General features: G+C 48.3%; 1 protein-coding gene across 1 annotated transcript in view; it reads right to left on the bottom strand.

The window, feature by feature from the left end:
- Nucleotides 1-8,454, bottom strand: part of dlc (deltaC) — a 32,058-nt gene extending 23,604 nt beyond the window's left edge. The window contains exons 1-6 of the mRNA XM_059951014.1: nucleotides 8,186-8,454; nucleotides 7,841-8,092; nucleotides 7,502-7,559; nucleotides 7,128-7,385; nucleotides 5,930-5,990; nucleotides 3,812-4,112 (exon numbers count right to left, since the gene is read on the bottom strand). Of these exons, the coding sequence (XP_059806997.1) occupies nucleotides 3,812-4,112; nucleotides 5,930-5,990; nucleotides 7,128-7,385; nucleotides 7,502-7,559; nucleotides 7,841-8,092; nucleotides 8,186-8,233 (978 nt within the window). The 5' untranslated portion in view covers nucleotides 8,234-8,454. The remainder of the gene's footprint in view (nucleotides 1-3,811; nucleotides 4,113-5,929; nucleotides 5,991-7,127; nucleotides 7,386-7,501; nucleotides 7,560-7,840; nucleotides 8,093-8,185) is intronic.
- Between the last annotated feature and the right edge of the window lie 5,728 nt (nucleotides 8,455-14,182).

Here is a 14,182-nt window from a genome sequence, read left to right as displayed (position 1 = left end):
TGACTTTAGCTGTCAGCGTTGGGATAATCAAGCAGCTCCAACTCAGACCCTCGACTAACAGTGATCAAGGTTCCTTCCTGTTGACTTTGGTGGAAAGCAACTCAGCTGGCGAGAACAGGAGATTGTTCTGATAATCTGCTGTCCTTAGCATTAACCCCTCAGGGTAGTGAGAGGAGGGGCAATCAGGGAACAAAGGTAGATCATCATAATTCAAGGATTCCACACTGGGTTATCCAGCCTTGCTTTGGTTAAGGACAAGTCACCGCGAAGTTGTCAACCGATTCCCAATCACGTGACCCCCAGATCTTCACCAGTATTCTTGACACAATCGCCACAGTAGTGTCACAGTTAGCTCAGGGTGGAGTTCAGAGTTCAATTCCAACGTCATCGGTAAGAAGTCTGGACGTCCTCCTCGTGGAATGCCTGGATTTACTCCGGGTCCTCTGGTTTCCTCCCATAGTCCAGTAGTCCAAAGACATACCGGTCAGTAAGTTAATTGGTCATTGCAAGTTGTCCCATGATTAGGCTGGGCTTAAACTGGGGTTTGCTGGGCGGCACTGTTCAAAAGGACAAAAGAGACTGATCCGCTTTGAATCTCAGTTGATAAATATTAATTGCCTCGAGCACTCAGTCAGAAGTAAAATCTCTGATCCAGTGTTGCTGGCCCACTGTTAACGTTCCCAGACCGGTGGGTTCGGAGTAGGGAAAATCGGCCTCTTGACTCTGCGCACACAGGACAGATGAGGGCCAGGTCCTTGGCATTTGCTACTCTACCCGATAGCCAGGCATCCCACCAGGATTCACCGCCTGGGCTCTCACATGAAGAAGGGTGAGAAGACTGGGGTCAGAGAGCACTCCTGCTCATCCAGATTTACAAACAAAGGGAAATGTAATTTGCAGAGTCACAGGCAAGCCCCTCGGGAGAGGAATCAGGTATCAGTTTCCTCGCACAAGGAAGGATCTAGATTTCTCTCTCCAGAAAACTGCAAAGGATTGGCCACTACATTCAAGGTTGAGATGGGTGGATTTCAGACAGGAAATGGGGTAGTTAGCATGAGATAACTTAGCAGTATTATGAGCTGCAAAGAGAGTAGTGGAAAATTGCACCAAGGCAACAGGGTGGGCAAGCAAGCGGCAGATGAAGTTTAAGTGTGAGGTGATGCCAAGAGACAATATAAATAGAATGGGAGATCCTCTTCTGACAGGGTGTAGGGACAGAGTGTTATGGGACATAGATTTAGGACAGAGGTGTTCAGAAACTGCTTATCCCAGAGAGTAGTAGTTCTGTGCTCAAGGAAGCAATAAAGGCTACCTTATTAAATAAATTTAAGATAAGTTGGATAGATCTTTGCACAGCAGGGGAATTAAGGGTTATAGGGAAAAGTCAGGTAAGTGGAGGTGAGTTTGTAACCAGATCAGCCATGAATTGAATGGTGCAGCAAGTTCAACTGGGCCTGATGCCTAACTCCGCTCCTCTTTCTTATGCTCTCATGACTACAGAAGTTTGCTGAACGTGACAAGGTATGTAATAACGCAAACATCCCTATGAGGTTTGTTTTAAGCACAATGAGCAAAATCAGGCAAGTCATGATGAACTCATTGGCCCAACCTCAGATGGAGTAATCGGGTTTAACTCTGGCCACCTCAACATAGCGATCAATCAGAAACAAGCATCACTCCCAGGATGGGGGAGACTACATCAACCGTTCATTCCTCTCCACAGATACTGACTGACCAGCTGAGTTCCTCCAGCATTTTGTGTGTTAACATCACAAGGGCTACACGGGAAAATAACTGGATACAAGACGACACTGATCCCAACAAAACGACACGAGGTCAAGGGCGTAGGCTTCCAAGGAGGATCTTACTTTTCCATAGCAGGTGGACATCGCTGCCAACATTACGGCCATCAGGAAAAAGGAGAGCACTGAACCACGTGGACACTCCTCAAAAAGTATCTCCACAATCAGATGTCGTGGTCCACTCCCTAGCTGAAAGATTCTGTCTTTTTCAGCCTTTTGCCTCTTTTGCCCATCGCCTGCAAGCTTCTCACATCATTCACACATTTTCCCTATCTTCTCCCACACGTTGACACACCCATCACCATGGTCCTTGCTCCCACCCCTTTACTCTAGCTTCTGCCCTCTGGGGCTCTGCTAATCTGTACTTAAGTCCACTGGTGCTTGTGGTTACAGTTTTCTTTCTGGCTTTGAGAAGACATTTAAGCCACTTGTTACTTTACCCAAGGACCTGAACAACATGAACAAGATAACTGTAGCTTTTATACATCTGCCAGCCAGGTTTTGCAGTTGACATGGGAACAGGAACTTCTCAATCCAAAGTCTTCCTTCTGTTCATATTATCTATTATAACCATATTACCATATAACAATCACAGCACGGAAACAGGCCATCTTGGCCCTCCTAGTCCGTGCCGAACCCTTACTCTCACCTAGTCCCACCTACCCGCACTCAGCCCATAACCCTCCACTCCTTTCCTGTCCATATACCTATCCAATTTTACCTTAAATGACACAACTGAACTGGCCTCTACTACTTCTACAGGAAGCTCATTCCACACAGCTATCACTCTTTGAGTAAAGAAATACCCCCTCGTGTTTCCCTTAAACTTCTGCCCCCTAACTCTCAAATCATGTCCTCTAGTTTGAATCTAATTTCGAGATACAAAATAACAGGGCCTACCCGCGTCATTCATTTACACCACGTGATCAACTAACCTGATGACCTGCACACCTTTAGATGTGGGTGGAGACCGGAGAGCCCAGAGGAAAACACGGGGAGAACGTACAAACTTTTAACACGCAGCGGCAAGAAGTGAACCCAGGTTGCTGGTTTTGTAACGTGATGACGTTAACTGCTACACTGCCGAGCTGCTCCAGCCCCATTAGTTTGGTGAAGTAACATCTCTTTGGTCCACAATCTCTGTTGGGAGCTCTCTCCATTAAGTATTGGAAGGTCACAATAATTCCCTCCGACCCTCCCGTCCCAAGATCTGCTTTATCACCCCTTGCACAGGCAGTCCCACAGTGAAGAACACGGTTCTGGAAGTATTAAACTTCTCCTGGTGTCTCGTTCAGACCCTGGCCGAGCTTTCACCATGCCCCCCTACTTGGCCAGATGCTTGGCCAGACATCACCTTCACCTCATCCAATCCACCACTGCCCTGCCCCGATCCAACAAGGAGCGTGCATTATTTAACCCTTCGGTGGTAACACCCCGCCTTGTCTGTGACCTTCCCCGGCCACTCCAGACAACAAGCCGGTCCAGATCGAGGGCCAAACCTGACACTCCACTGAACTCATCAAGAAGGAGAGCCTGGACTCTGCGTTTAACAGATGGGAGACCCAGAACCTGCCCGTATTCAGTTCAACTCCATGTGGAGCAGTCCAGGTTCTGGGGCAGGAGAGAAATAAGTAAGAACACACGGAAACAGGAGAAGACCAGTCAGCCCTACAAACCTGTCCTGCCATTCGATGTGATCATAGATTACCTCACTGGCTCCTCTGGATCAAAGTTCAAAGCAGAGAGGATAGCCTTGTCTTACAATGGCTCCTCTCCCCATTGGCTGGATGTCCCAAAGAACATCAGACAACTTTCATTACCTCTGAAAACAACACTGTACAAGGTCATAAGAAACAGGGGCAGAATCAGACCATTTGGCCCAACAAGTCCACTCCACCATTGGACGCCATTTCAAGCCCCATTCTTATTGCTGCAAACAAGGGCAGTTAAGTATTGAAGTGGCAAGGAACAGGTAAGGCAGGCTGAGGTCTAGCGAGCCAGGCACCTACCGTGCAGCTGCCGCCGTTTTTGCAGGGGTTGCTGTCGCACTCGTTGTTCTTGACCTCGCAGCTGGTGCCGCTGAAGCCCGGCCTGCAGGTACAGGTGTAACTCCCTTGTCCGGTGTTGGTGCAGGTAGCGCCGTGCTTGCAGGGCCTGTGGTTGGTGCAGTAGTTCAGGTCCTGGTTGCAGAAGAGGCCGCCCCAGCCCTCCTGGCAATGGCACTGCCAAGGCTCCTGGCACGTGCCATGGAAGCAGCCCGGGTAACGGATACACTGGTCACAGAACTGCCCCTGCCATCCGATACGGCATCTGCGAGAAAGGGAAGGTGAGCTTAGAAATTTTATTTCTTTATTTATTGAGAGTCCGTGCACTCCATGAGCCACTATTTAACAGCGGGAATAAACAATAAACTATTAACCTACTAACTGGTACGTCTTCGGGCTCTGAGAGGAAACCCATGCGGTACAAACTCCTTACAGGTTTGAGCTCCACCCTGAGCTGTATTAGTACCGCGCTAACTGCCACGTACTGGGGCACCCATGACAAGGGGACACATTACCCCACCTGAAGCTTCTGTGTAAAAGATACACTCAGCCGCCACTCTGTTGCATACACCTGCTCGCTAACACAAACATCTAATCATGTGGCAGCAACTCAAAGCATCAAAGCAAGCAGACACAGTTAAGAGGTTCCGTTATTGTTCAGACCAAACATCAGAATGGGGGAGAAGAGTGATCTAAGTGACTTTGATGGTGGAATGATTGCTGGTGCCAGATGGGGGTATCTCAGAATCTGCTGATCTCCTGGGATTTTATTTTTTATTTATTTAGCAATACAATATGAATCAGATCTTTCCAGTACTTTGAGCCACATTCCCAGCAATGCCCGAGTTAACTCTAATCTAATCACGGGAGAAATTACAATGGCCAATTAACCTATTGACCCTTACAGCTTCAGACTGTGGGAGGGACCCAGAGCACCTGGAGAAAACCCATGGGGAGGACATACAGACTCCTTACGGGTGACATCGGAATTGAACTCTGAACTCCGACCCTCTGAGCTGTAATAGCGACCTACACCACTGCGACGCCCATGGCTTTCGAGCGCAGTCTCGAGGGTTTGCAGAGAATGGAGCCGGTTGCCCAGCTCCTTGGGTTGAAAGGGCCCGTTCTACGCTGTTACCCCTAGTCAGCTAAAACTGAGGCGTGTAAAAATTTACTCCATCAGAGGGTGGTGAAACTCAGGAATTCTCGCCCCAGAGTTACAAAGATTGAATGTGGAAATAAATGTTCGAGATATGGAGGAACGGAGGGAGATGGGGAGCTGGCACGCAAAGAGGAGTTGAGGGCCGTATAGATAACCGGATGATGAAGGCTGATGATCAAAGTCTGGATGCTGGAGGCCCAGAGGCCTGTTCCGGAACTAAAGGACAGTCCGTGTCCATGGGAGGGTGAGACTGAGGAAAGGGAGGGGGGATTGTTGTTATTCTCATCCCATTGCTTATTGTGTTGTTCTGCCAAGCCACAATTCTGTGGTGACACTTGCGACGCAGGTTCAATTCCCATCGCTGCCTGCACCTTCTCCCCGTAACCGCATGGGTTTCCTCCGAGTGCTCCGGGGTCTTCCCACAGCCCGAAGACCTACTGTTTGGGTTAGTTGGTCATTGTAAATTGTCCCGTGAGTAGACTAGAACTAAATCGTGGGACTCCATGGGCCAGAAGAGCCTATTTTGGTCTGCACCTCGATAAATAAACCTGGTTTGGTTGTTAACACATTTCACTGGGCACATGTTAACAGGATGAACAGGAACCAGATCACGTTGAGGGTGGGGCAGGTTTGATGGGCCGACTGGCCTACTCCTATGTTCCTGAGTTCATTGTATGGGCGAAGCCTCACTATTGATCTGGTGTTAGGAAGAGAACTAATCGTTCTATTTCTTGTGTTGAGATCTTGACAATCGGAATTTTGCAGTGACATGTTGCCACCATTGTGGTGGGTTCCGATCCCCGGTCCAGAAACCGGTCAGCCGTGACCAGCTCCGGGCGGCTGGAGTTTGGCAACTTTATTTCCCAAATTCCTTTATTTTTTATAAACATAAAGAGGGGGACAACTTAATCGAAACTCACGTGCATTCTCCGGGTCTCTCGCAGTATCCGTATTTGTCGTTGCAACCCAGCAGGCAAATCGCTGTCAAACAAATATGTGGAGAGACCAGATAATGGTTTTAATACACACGCACACAAACACACAACAAAAAAGCAGATTTCGGGATGTTGTGAGGCGAGACGAACCCCGCCCAGCCAGGGACTGTGAACAAAGATGCATATTGCCTGCCTGGCTGCCCCGTAGATAAACGGCTTTAGTTCGCGTGTCCCCATTCAGCAACGCTCCGTGAAGCACTCCGAGAATAAAGCATGAGAGGAAACGCAGAAAAGCAAATTGGCCCGACTGAAAGGGGTGTTAACAACCGCAATTGAGGAGTTAAGTTTCCATGCCAACTCAGCTCTTCATTCGCGTGTCTCTCCCCCCCCCCCCAAACTTCCCAACACACTGTGGCCCTTTGAAAATGTGTGGAAACTTATTCCTCAGCTGTGGCGCGTCAGATGTCTTTGTTACCACACCAAGGGGAGGCGGCGTGTGTTAACGCACTTGAATACGTTAACCAGACAAAACATATCCCTTTATATTCGGTCGGATTCCTCCCCCTTGAATAAGACCATCCAGCCCCCCCCCCCTCTCTAAGCAAACTCAACTCCAGCCGGCGCTATAAGCCAAACTACGGAGAAAAGGGCAAAAACTATTTTTGAAGACAATCCTGCCGAAGAGGTTTTTTTTCCCCCCCATAGACGCTGCCTGGCCTGCTGAGTTCCTCCGGCATTGCGTGTGTGTGTGTGTGTGTCGCCCTGGATTTCCAGCATCTGCAGATTCTCTCTTGTTTGTAATTAGAATCAAAGCCAGGTTTAGCATCATATATCGTGAAATTTGGTGTATTTGCAGTAGCAGTACATTGCAATACAAAATAAAAAAATATAAATTACAACAGGAAAAATATACAAGTTGTGCAAAAAGCGAAAACGCTGAGGTATAGTTCATGAATTGTCCGAATTCGCACAATATTTGGGGGGAGGGAATAAACCTTGTAGAATTAGAGACAGGAGAGATTGCAGATGCTGTAATCGGGGGAAATTAAGCACAAACTGCAGGAGGCTCTCAACCTGAAACTTTTGAAACTTTGGTCCCTAAGTTCCACCAGCAGTTTGCCCTAAGGAACAGAATAGGCGTCTGTAGGAAGAGGAGGGGGACAGGAGGGGAAGGGGTCCTTACGTTCTGAGCAATAATCGCCTTTCCAGCCGGCCAGGCAGACTCTCTGCCCGAGCTCGTCGCAGGTGTAGTGACCGAACGTGTCGTCTCTGGGGCGGCAGTACGTGGAGCAGCCCTCGCCGTAGTAATGGTCATCGCACACCACATGGTAGCTGTAGCGCAGCTCGCTCTGACCCACTGTCTGCACGTCCTGGGACCAGTCCTCGCCGATGGCCAGGCGCCGGCCCGTGGCGAGGCGGCTGATCAGATTCTGGGGATCATCTGTCGGCGGAAGAGGAGAAAGGGGGTTTCAATGAGGGGCAAGTGCGGGGAGCAACGAGACTCGGCCGGACCCGACCCCACAGCGCCCCCTGGCAGAGAGATTCAGAAATGATTACCGGTGTTGGGCTCGTCCGATTCCGCGTTCCAAGCCTCAATAATTAGAGAGAAAGTCCCCTGCAGAAAGAGAGGTGACTTGTAACATTAATTTATTCAAACCCCTCCGGCGTTACAACCCTCGCCCAATCTTGCCCACAGGTCAAAGTCAACGCGCGTTATTTTAATCTCCAAATCCTTTCTCATAAATTATGGAAATCTTAAATTGAAGGTAGCAGCAATCTCAAAGTCTCTCCACGTGTAGAGGAACTTGTCTTAAGGTAAAATCTTGTAGTTTTGCAAAGCCTTCTTGCTAGAAAGCTATTCTGCATAAAAAGGCCACTTTGCGCGGAAATACTTGCCGGCCAAGTGAAGTAGAAAGGAATGCGAATGGGTTCGCTATCCCGCACCACGTCGCCTCCTGGCCCCAGTACTGGAGTGTGCCCTGCCCCGTAGGTGCAGGGCGGATCGGGGGAGATGTTAACTTGGTAATGTTTCAGGCAGACCCGGAAGAAGCGACCGCACTGCTGTGCCCTCTGACAACCGCGAGCCAAGCCCGGCGGCCGGGTCGTGAATGCATCAACTTTCAGTTCGAAGACACCGGTGGAAAAGGTCTGAGGGAGGGGAAAAAGAGCAGGAAGGGTCGTTAAAAATAGTGAACTTGGCAAACGAGAGGGTTGGGAGAAAATTGCGGTTTTAAATCTTACCTGGCCAATAGACAGCAATACTACGATCCCAGAGAAAACCACAGCCATCCTGCCTACAAGTTGGGCGTCCACAGATAAGATCCAAGCGGACTCAACGATACCAGACAATAACACAGCGAATGTTCTTTTTTTTTATCTAAGAAATTCTCCACGCATCTACTGAAAGGGGGAGAATAGAGTCGTCTCTCTGTTTAATGAAATCAATCTCGACTTATTCCGCTTTAAAACTCCGGGAGCCGCCGGAGATCCTCTCGCTCGCTCTCTCTTTCTCAGTCTGCTGTGTTTGAATGAAGAGCAAGCCAGCAAGGTCCCTTTATATGGTTCGGTCGGTTGTGAGATTCCGTCAATCACACTGTCAGAAGCCTCTGTGACCACATACAAAACAAAAGCTCTTAATACATCCAGCAATGCCAAATGTATTCAGAAGGGGGGGGGGGGGGCAGGCAGAGTAGAAAGAGTGGGAAAACAAGAAAATATAACGCAAAAAAAACTATTTTGAAACAATTGACTGTAAATAGTTCCATTTCACCACCTCCCACATGAATTAATTTCATACCATTAAATTTGGATTCTCTTTCATATTCAAACAAGTTTATAAAAAGTTCTGTGCATTCTACGATTTATCTGTAATATTATTTCCAACTTTCTATCGGCGGTAACTTTGATTTTAAAGACATTATATCATAAATAGCCTGCTCTTTAAAACTAAGTTTTAGGTGCGAATCCTTTGGACAGTCGAGGGTCATTTTCGTTAAATGATTTTGGAGGGGGGGCTTTAACTAAAGATAAACATCTGCCATTACGGTAGAATTAATTATTCAATAAATCGGATGTGAATCTCCATTGGGAAGGGCGAAATAATTCAATCGGGGTTTTGACGGCGTGGATTTTTTTAAAAAATCAGTTGGACGCGGTCCCACGAAAGTACAAATCATATGTATTTTTAAATGCAATAACTTTTATAACTTTTTAGTGAGAAGTCAATTTTGGCTCCGCCGCCTTGCTGAAGCCCGAGTTTTAAATTAAGGACACAGCCCTAATAGTTCTGGCGCGTGCGCCCCATTCCGCTCTGTTTACTTGGCTGGGGAGGGGAGGGGGGTTATTGTGAGAAACTAGGGGTATTTTTCTCTCTCTCCAGAGGGAGGTGGTGGTGTGTGTGGGGTGGGGGGGGGGGGGTTGTATTCTTCTCCCTGTGTCTCTATTCAGCTGTATGGTAATATTCAGACACCTGCCCGGTTCTGAAGAAACCAGTTCTTTATCCACCAGCCCCTCGTGTTTTGACGCACAATATCTGTTTACAAGATACGCTTGCATCTACGCCAATTCAAAGGAACATGGCAACGCAACCCCACCCACCCCCTGCACAGGGCACGGGTCGCTCTGCTTCCGGGTTGGGCGACCCCCCCACCTGCCTCCCGCTTTAAAACGGAGTCGGGCGATTTTAATCGATTGCTTCCCCCACCTAAACCCGACCGTCTCCTTCCCCTTTTCCCCGTGTGCAAAGACAAGCTGCCCATCGTTCCGCCGCCCACACACCCCCCTCCCCGCCCCACGCCTCGTCCCAAACTGCCCTGAAATTCGAATCAGGGTTTATTAGCCTTTCAGACATTGGGACCGCCATCTGCTGTCAGCCACCACCCCGTCCCGCCAGACCCTACTCTCCCTCGGACCTCACACCCCTAATTGCTTTCAAAACTTCCATCCCCATCAGCCATAACACACGGGAATGTTGCCTCTATTTTTCTGGCCAAGATCAGTAGTTAATTTGTCGGGGGTATTAAGTATTCCCGCCATGCACGATTGGGGAGGTGAACTGGTTGTGTCGGGCGAAACCTTGACCTGATGTCAGATTTTTACGGAAAATTGGCATTTGCAGAACACGGAACCGCATCTACAAGATTCGGATTCGGTTTAACCTATTGATCACATGCAAGACGGGTGAAGCGTTTTGTCCGGAGGTGTTTCCCCAAATAAATATGGGAAAACGGCACCTAGTTCTGTCCAAGGGGGACTTCTCACATTAAACAAGGCACGAGATCTCGCAAAGTTATTAATTAATTGATTCTGCCGCAGCGTTTTATTGGCCACATGTTCCTTCGAATAGAGGGGCAGCAGATTTGCAAACTGTTGCTCCCTCGGCCCCGAGCTTTGTCATTGTAATGAGGGAAACGCGTGTCTCATCTGCTGCAGTTCAGCGAACATTTCCATAGACAGAGCAGCCGGCCACGCTTCGCTACAGCCACGGGACAAAAGGAAGGGGAGGGGAGGGGGGAGAAGAAAAGGCAAAGAGACGCAGAGGCTTGTCATCTTATCTCGCCCTCGTATCTCGGCGCACGAGTCGGTCCCACGTGTCAGGCTGTGGGATGCGGGGCAAGCGACCTCCTTCTGACCGGACAGGGGCCGGCCGCACAAAGATTCCTCACTCCCGGCCCGCAAGCGTAACGCCACTTTGCAGAATTTCACCACCCAACCTTTACATATTTAATATTAGATGACGGAATTCGATCAGCATGATTGGAAATCACAGCATATAATTAGTCAAAATGTGTCGAGGTGGGTCGGGCTGCGGGGGACTTTTCCTGGAACTGGTCTAACTGGGGTGTAAACGATACACCACAACTCGCACATATACCTTCTCACAAGTACTCACTCACTCACACACACACATACACGAACACTGGTTTCCTCCGAGTGCTCCGGACTCCCCCCACAGTCCAAAGACATGGTCATTGTAAATTGTCCGGTGTCTGGGCTGGGGTTACATCGGGAGACTGCTGGGCGGGCGGCGAGAAGGGTCCTGTTCCACGCCATATCCTCAATAACTGTATTCATAGGGGGTTCTGTAGAGAATGGAAACCCGGAGCAATGCACACTTTGCGCTGGGGGAGACCCGCAGGTCGGGCAGCAGCTATGGAAATTATTAAGCAGATGATAATTCAGGCCAAGCCCTTCATCAGGACAGATAGATAGATAGATAGATAGATAGATAGATAGATAGATAGATAGATAGATAGATAGATAGATAGATAGATAGATAGATAGATAAATAGATAGATAGATAGATAGATAAATAGATAGATAGATAGATAGTCACAGATAGATAGATAGATAGATAGATAGATAGATAGTCACAGATAGATAGATAGATAGATAGATAGATAGATAGATAGATAGATAGATAGATAGATAGATAGATAGATAGATAGATAGATAGTCACAGATAGACACAGGTAGATAGGTAGATAGACGAAGCAAACACACACACACACATTCACTCAAATGTTCTCCACACACAATTCACAGTCTCAGTCTCTCACACACACACATTTTGGGGGATCAGACGCCTCTCTATGTTGCTTTGTTGCGTGGCTGGAGATTTTCCGAAGACTCCCCGTGAACGGCGAGGAAAAACACTGTCCAACTTCGACCATTTTACCGTGTTTGAAACCTGTCTGAGCACATTTCAGATTCTCTGTGCACCCTTTACTCCCAATTATAAATTCTATATTTACTGAAGGGACATTAACAGTGGGAAAGTTTCCCTGTGTTTTCCCGCTACCACTCGTAATTTATGGTCAGCGTGTCCCTGTAAATAACCATTTGTGTCCCAATAATGTAGCCGAAACTCCTTTAATGTCAGGAGTTCCAGTATTGTAACACCCTGGAGCAAATGGTGCCCTGATGGGCTGTACAAACGGAACGCGTTGACACACACGTGTCAGTCAGGCGAGGGTCGATTGGAATGTGTCTCTGCACAGAAGCAAATTAATGAGGTGCCCAAACCCATTTGTTCCCGTTCGGTTACCGAGCGCCGCTGACTGCACAGCCACCTATTAGTGTACGTTGATGGGCAGGCTGGCAGATAGATAGATACTACACTGGTAGATGGACAGAGAAGATAGATAGCTAGAGATAGACAAATAGATATGTCTTTAGACATATAAATCGATAGATAATAGATAGATAGATGGATAGATAGATAGATAGATAGATAGATAGATAGATAGATAGATAGATAGATAGATAGATAGATAGATAGATAGATAGATAGATAGATAGATAGATAGATAGACAGATAGATGTATTAGATAGGTAGATACGAGAAAGTCTACAGATGCTGGAAATCCAGAGCAACACACACACACACATCACTGGAGGAACTCCGCAGGTCAGGCAGCATCCATGGAAATTAATAAACAGTTGACAATTCGGGCCGAGACCCTTCATCAGCACTGGGAAGGAAGGGGAGGATACCGGAATAAAAAAGAAAGGGGAATAAGAAGGAGGATGGCTGAAAGGTGATAGGTGAAGACAGGTGGGGGGGGGGGGGAAGGTAAAGGGCTGGAGAGGAGGGAATCTGATAGGAGAGGAGAGTGGACCGGAGGAGAAAGGAGGGGCACCAGGGGGAGGTGATAGGCAGGTGAGAAGAGGTAAGAGTGGGGGAATAGAAGAAGGGAGCGAAGAGAATACTTAGATGGACAGATAAAGACAGGTAGATAATTAGAGAGATCGATATGAAGAGATGGAGAGAGATAGACTGACACATTCTGACAGGTATACAGCCACAGACAGCGGACAACGTGAAAACTCATAGAAATATCCTCGAGGATTGATTTATATAATGAAGGTGTGGTTGATAATGGTTGGGTGGGCATGTGGGTACAAAGGCAGGTGAGTCACTAACGCATGGAGGATACTAATATGCAGACATGAAAATACAAACATGCATCAGTGACAGAGGAAACCGACGCGTGCAGACGCCGGGAGTGATGTTGCCTCGTTCCGCCGTGTGTCGGCGTACTCCGGTCAGAGGGATGAGGAGGGAGCAGATGGGGAGGCGGTGAGGCTGCCGTCCCTGGCTCGTGTTGTGCGTTCCTGGCGTGAAGAATCTCACCAGTGACCCACGCCCGGATACCTGCGGCCGTTGACCTCGCCTCTTGATTCGGCCGCCACCTCACCGCCGAGGCGGCAGCCGCCACCAGGGTCTCTCCGCCCCCCTCACCCCATTCACTCCACTTAAACAGCGGGGTAATTTGTCTTCCTAAGTAAAGTCATTTCCCCGCTTCATCGGATCTCGGACCGAAACGTCGACTGTTAGCTCATTTCCATAGGTGTTGGCTGACCTGATGAGTTGTACCAGAGTTTTGTGAGCGTTGATCCTTTCTTTTCCAATTTCCTTGATTTTTAAAATATCTTCCCCCCCCACCCCGCTTCTGTCTCTGTTTCTGTCTGACTGTCTCACACACACACGCGCGCTTTCTCTCCCTCTTTCTCTCAATCGCTCTCTCAGCCCTTTCACTACTCCCTCTATCCCTCTCCCCTCCCCTCTCTCTGTTTCTCTCATTTTCTCTCTTTCTCGTCCCTTTTTTCTCTCTCTCTTTCTCTTTTACCCTTTCTCTCTGTTTTTACTTCTCTCTCTCTCTCTCTCTCTCTCTCTCTCTCTCTCTCTCTCTCTCTCTCTCTCTCTTCCTCCACTCCCCCCCCCCACCCCTCCACCTCTCTCTCTTGGACCGAATATCTAAAATATCATTCTTGAATCCCTCTCCATTTCTGATCTTCTCTAGGACTGTCCCTCAGCTCTGCTGGGTCAAGGGCTCCAAAAGGTTTACCAGCCTCTGGGTGATGAAAGCTCTCCACATCTCTGATAGACCAGCTGCTTATCTTGGGATGGAATGCTTCAGCCGGGGAAACATTGACTCTGTATTAAATCTGCCAAGCCCCTAAAACTTCAATCCATTTATCTTCTGAATTCCAGAGGATGTAGCCCCAGACTCTGAACTGATTCCACTACCTACAGGCTCAATTTCAAGGACTCGACAACTCGTGTTCTCAGTACTGTCTTTAATTCAGGCATCTCGCCCCCTCCCGCTCAGTCCTGAAGAAGGATCTCAGCCCGAAACCTGGACTATCTATTCGCTTCCGGCAACGCTGCCTGGCCTGCTGAGTTCCTCCTGCAATTTGTGTGTGTTTCGTTGTTCCCACGATTGTTACTGTTTT

This window comes from Hypanus sabinus, chromosome 26 (assembly GCF_030144855.1).
Source record: "Hypanus sabinus isolate sHypSab1 chromosome 26, sHypSab1.hap1, whole genome shotgun sequence".
NCBI classification, from domain to species: domain Eukaryota; kingdom Metazoa; phylum Chordata; class Chondrichthyes; order Myliobatiformes; family Dasyatidae; genus Hypanus; species Hypanus sabinus.
The sequence above is the reverse complement of the archived record's forward strand: the minus strand, read 5'-3'. Positions and strand labels throughout refer to the sequence as shown.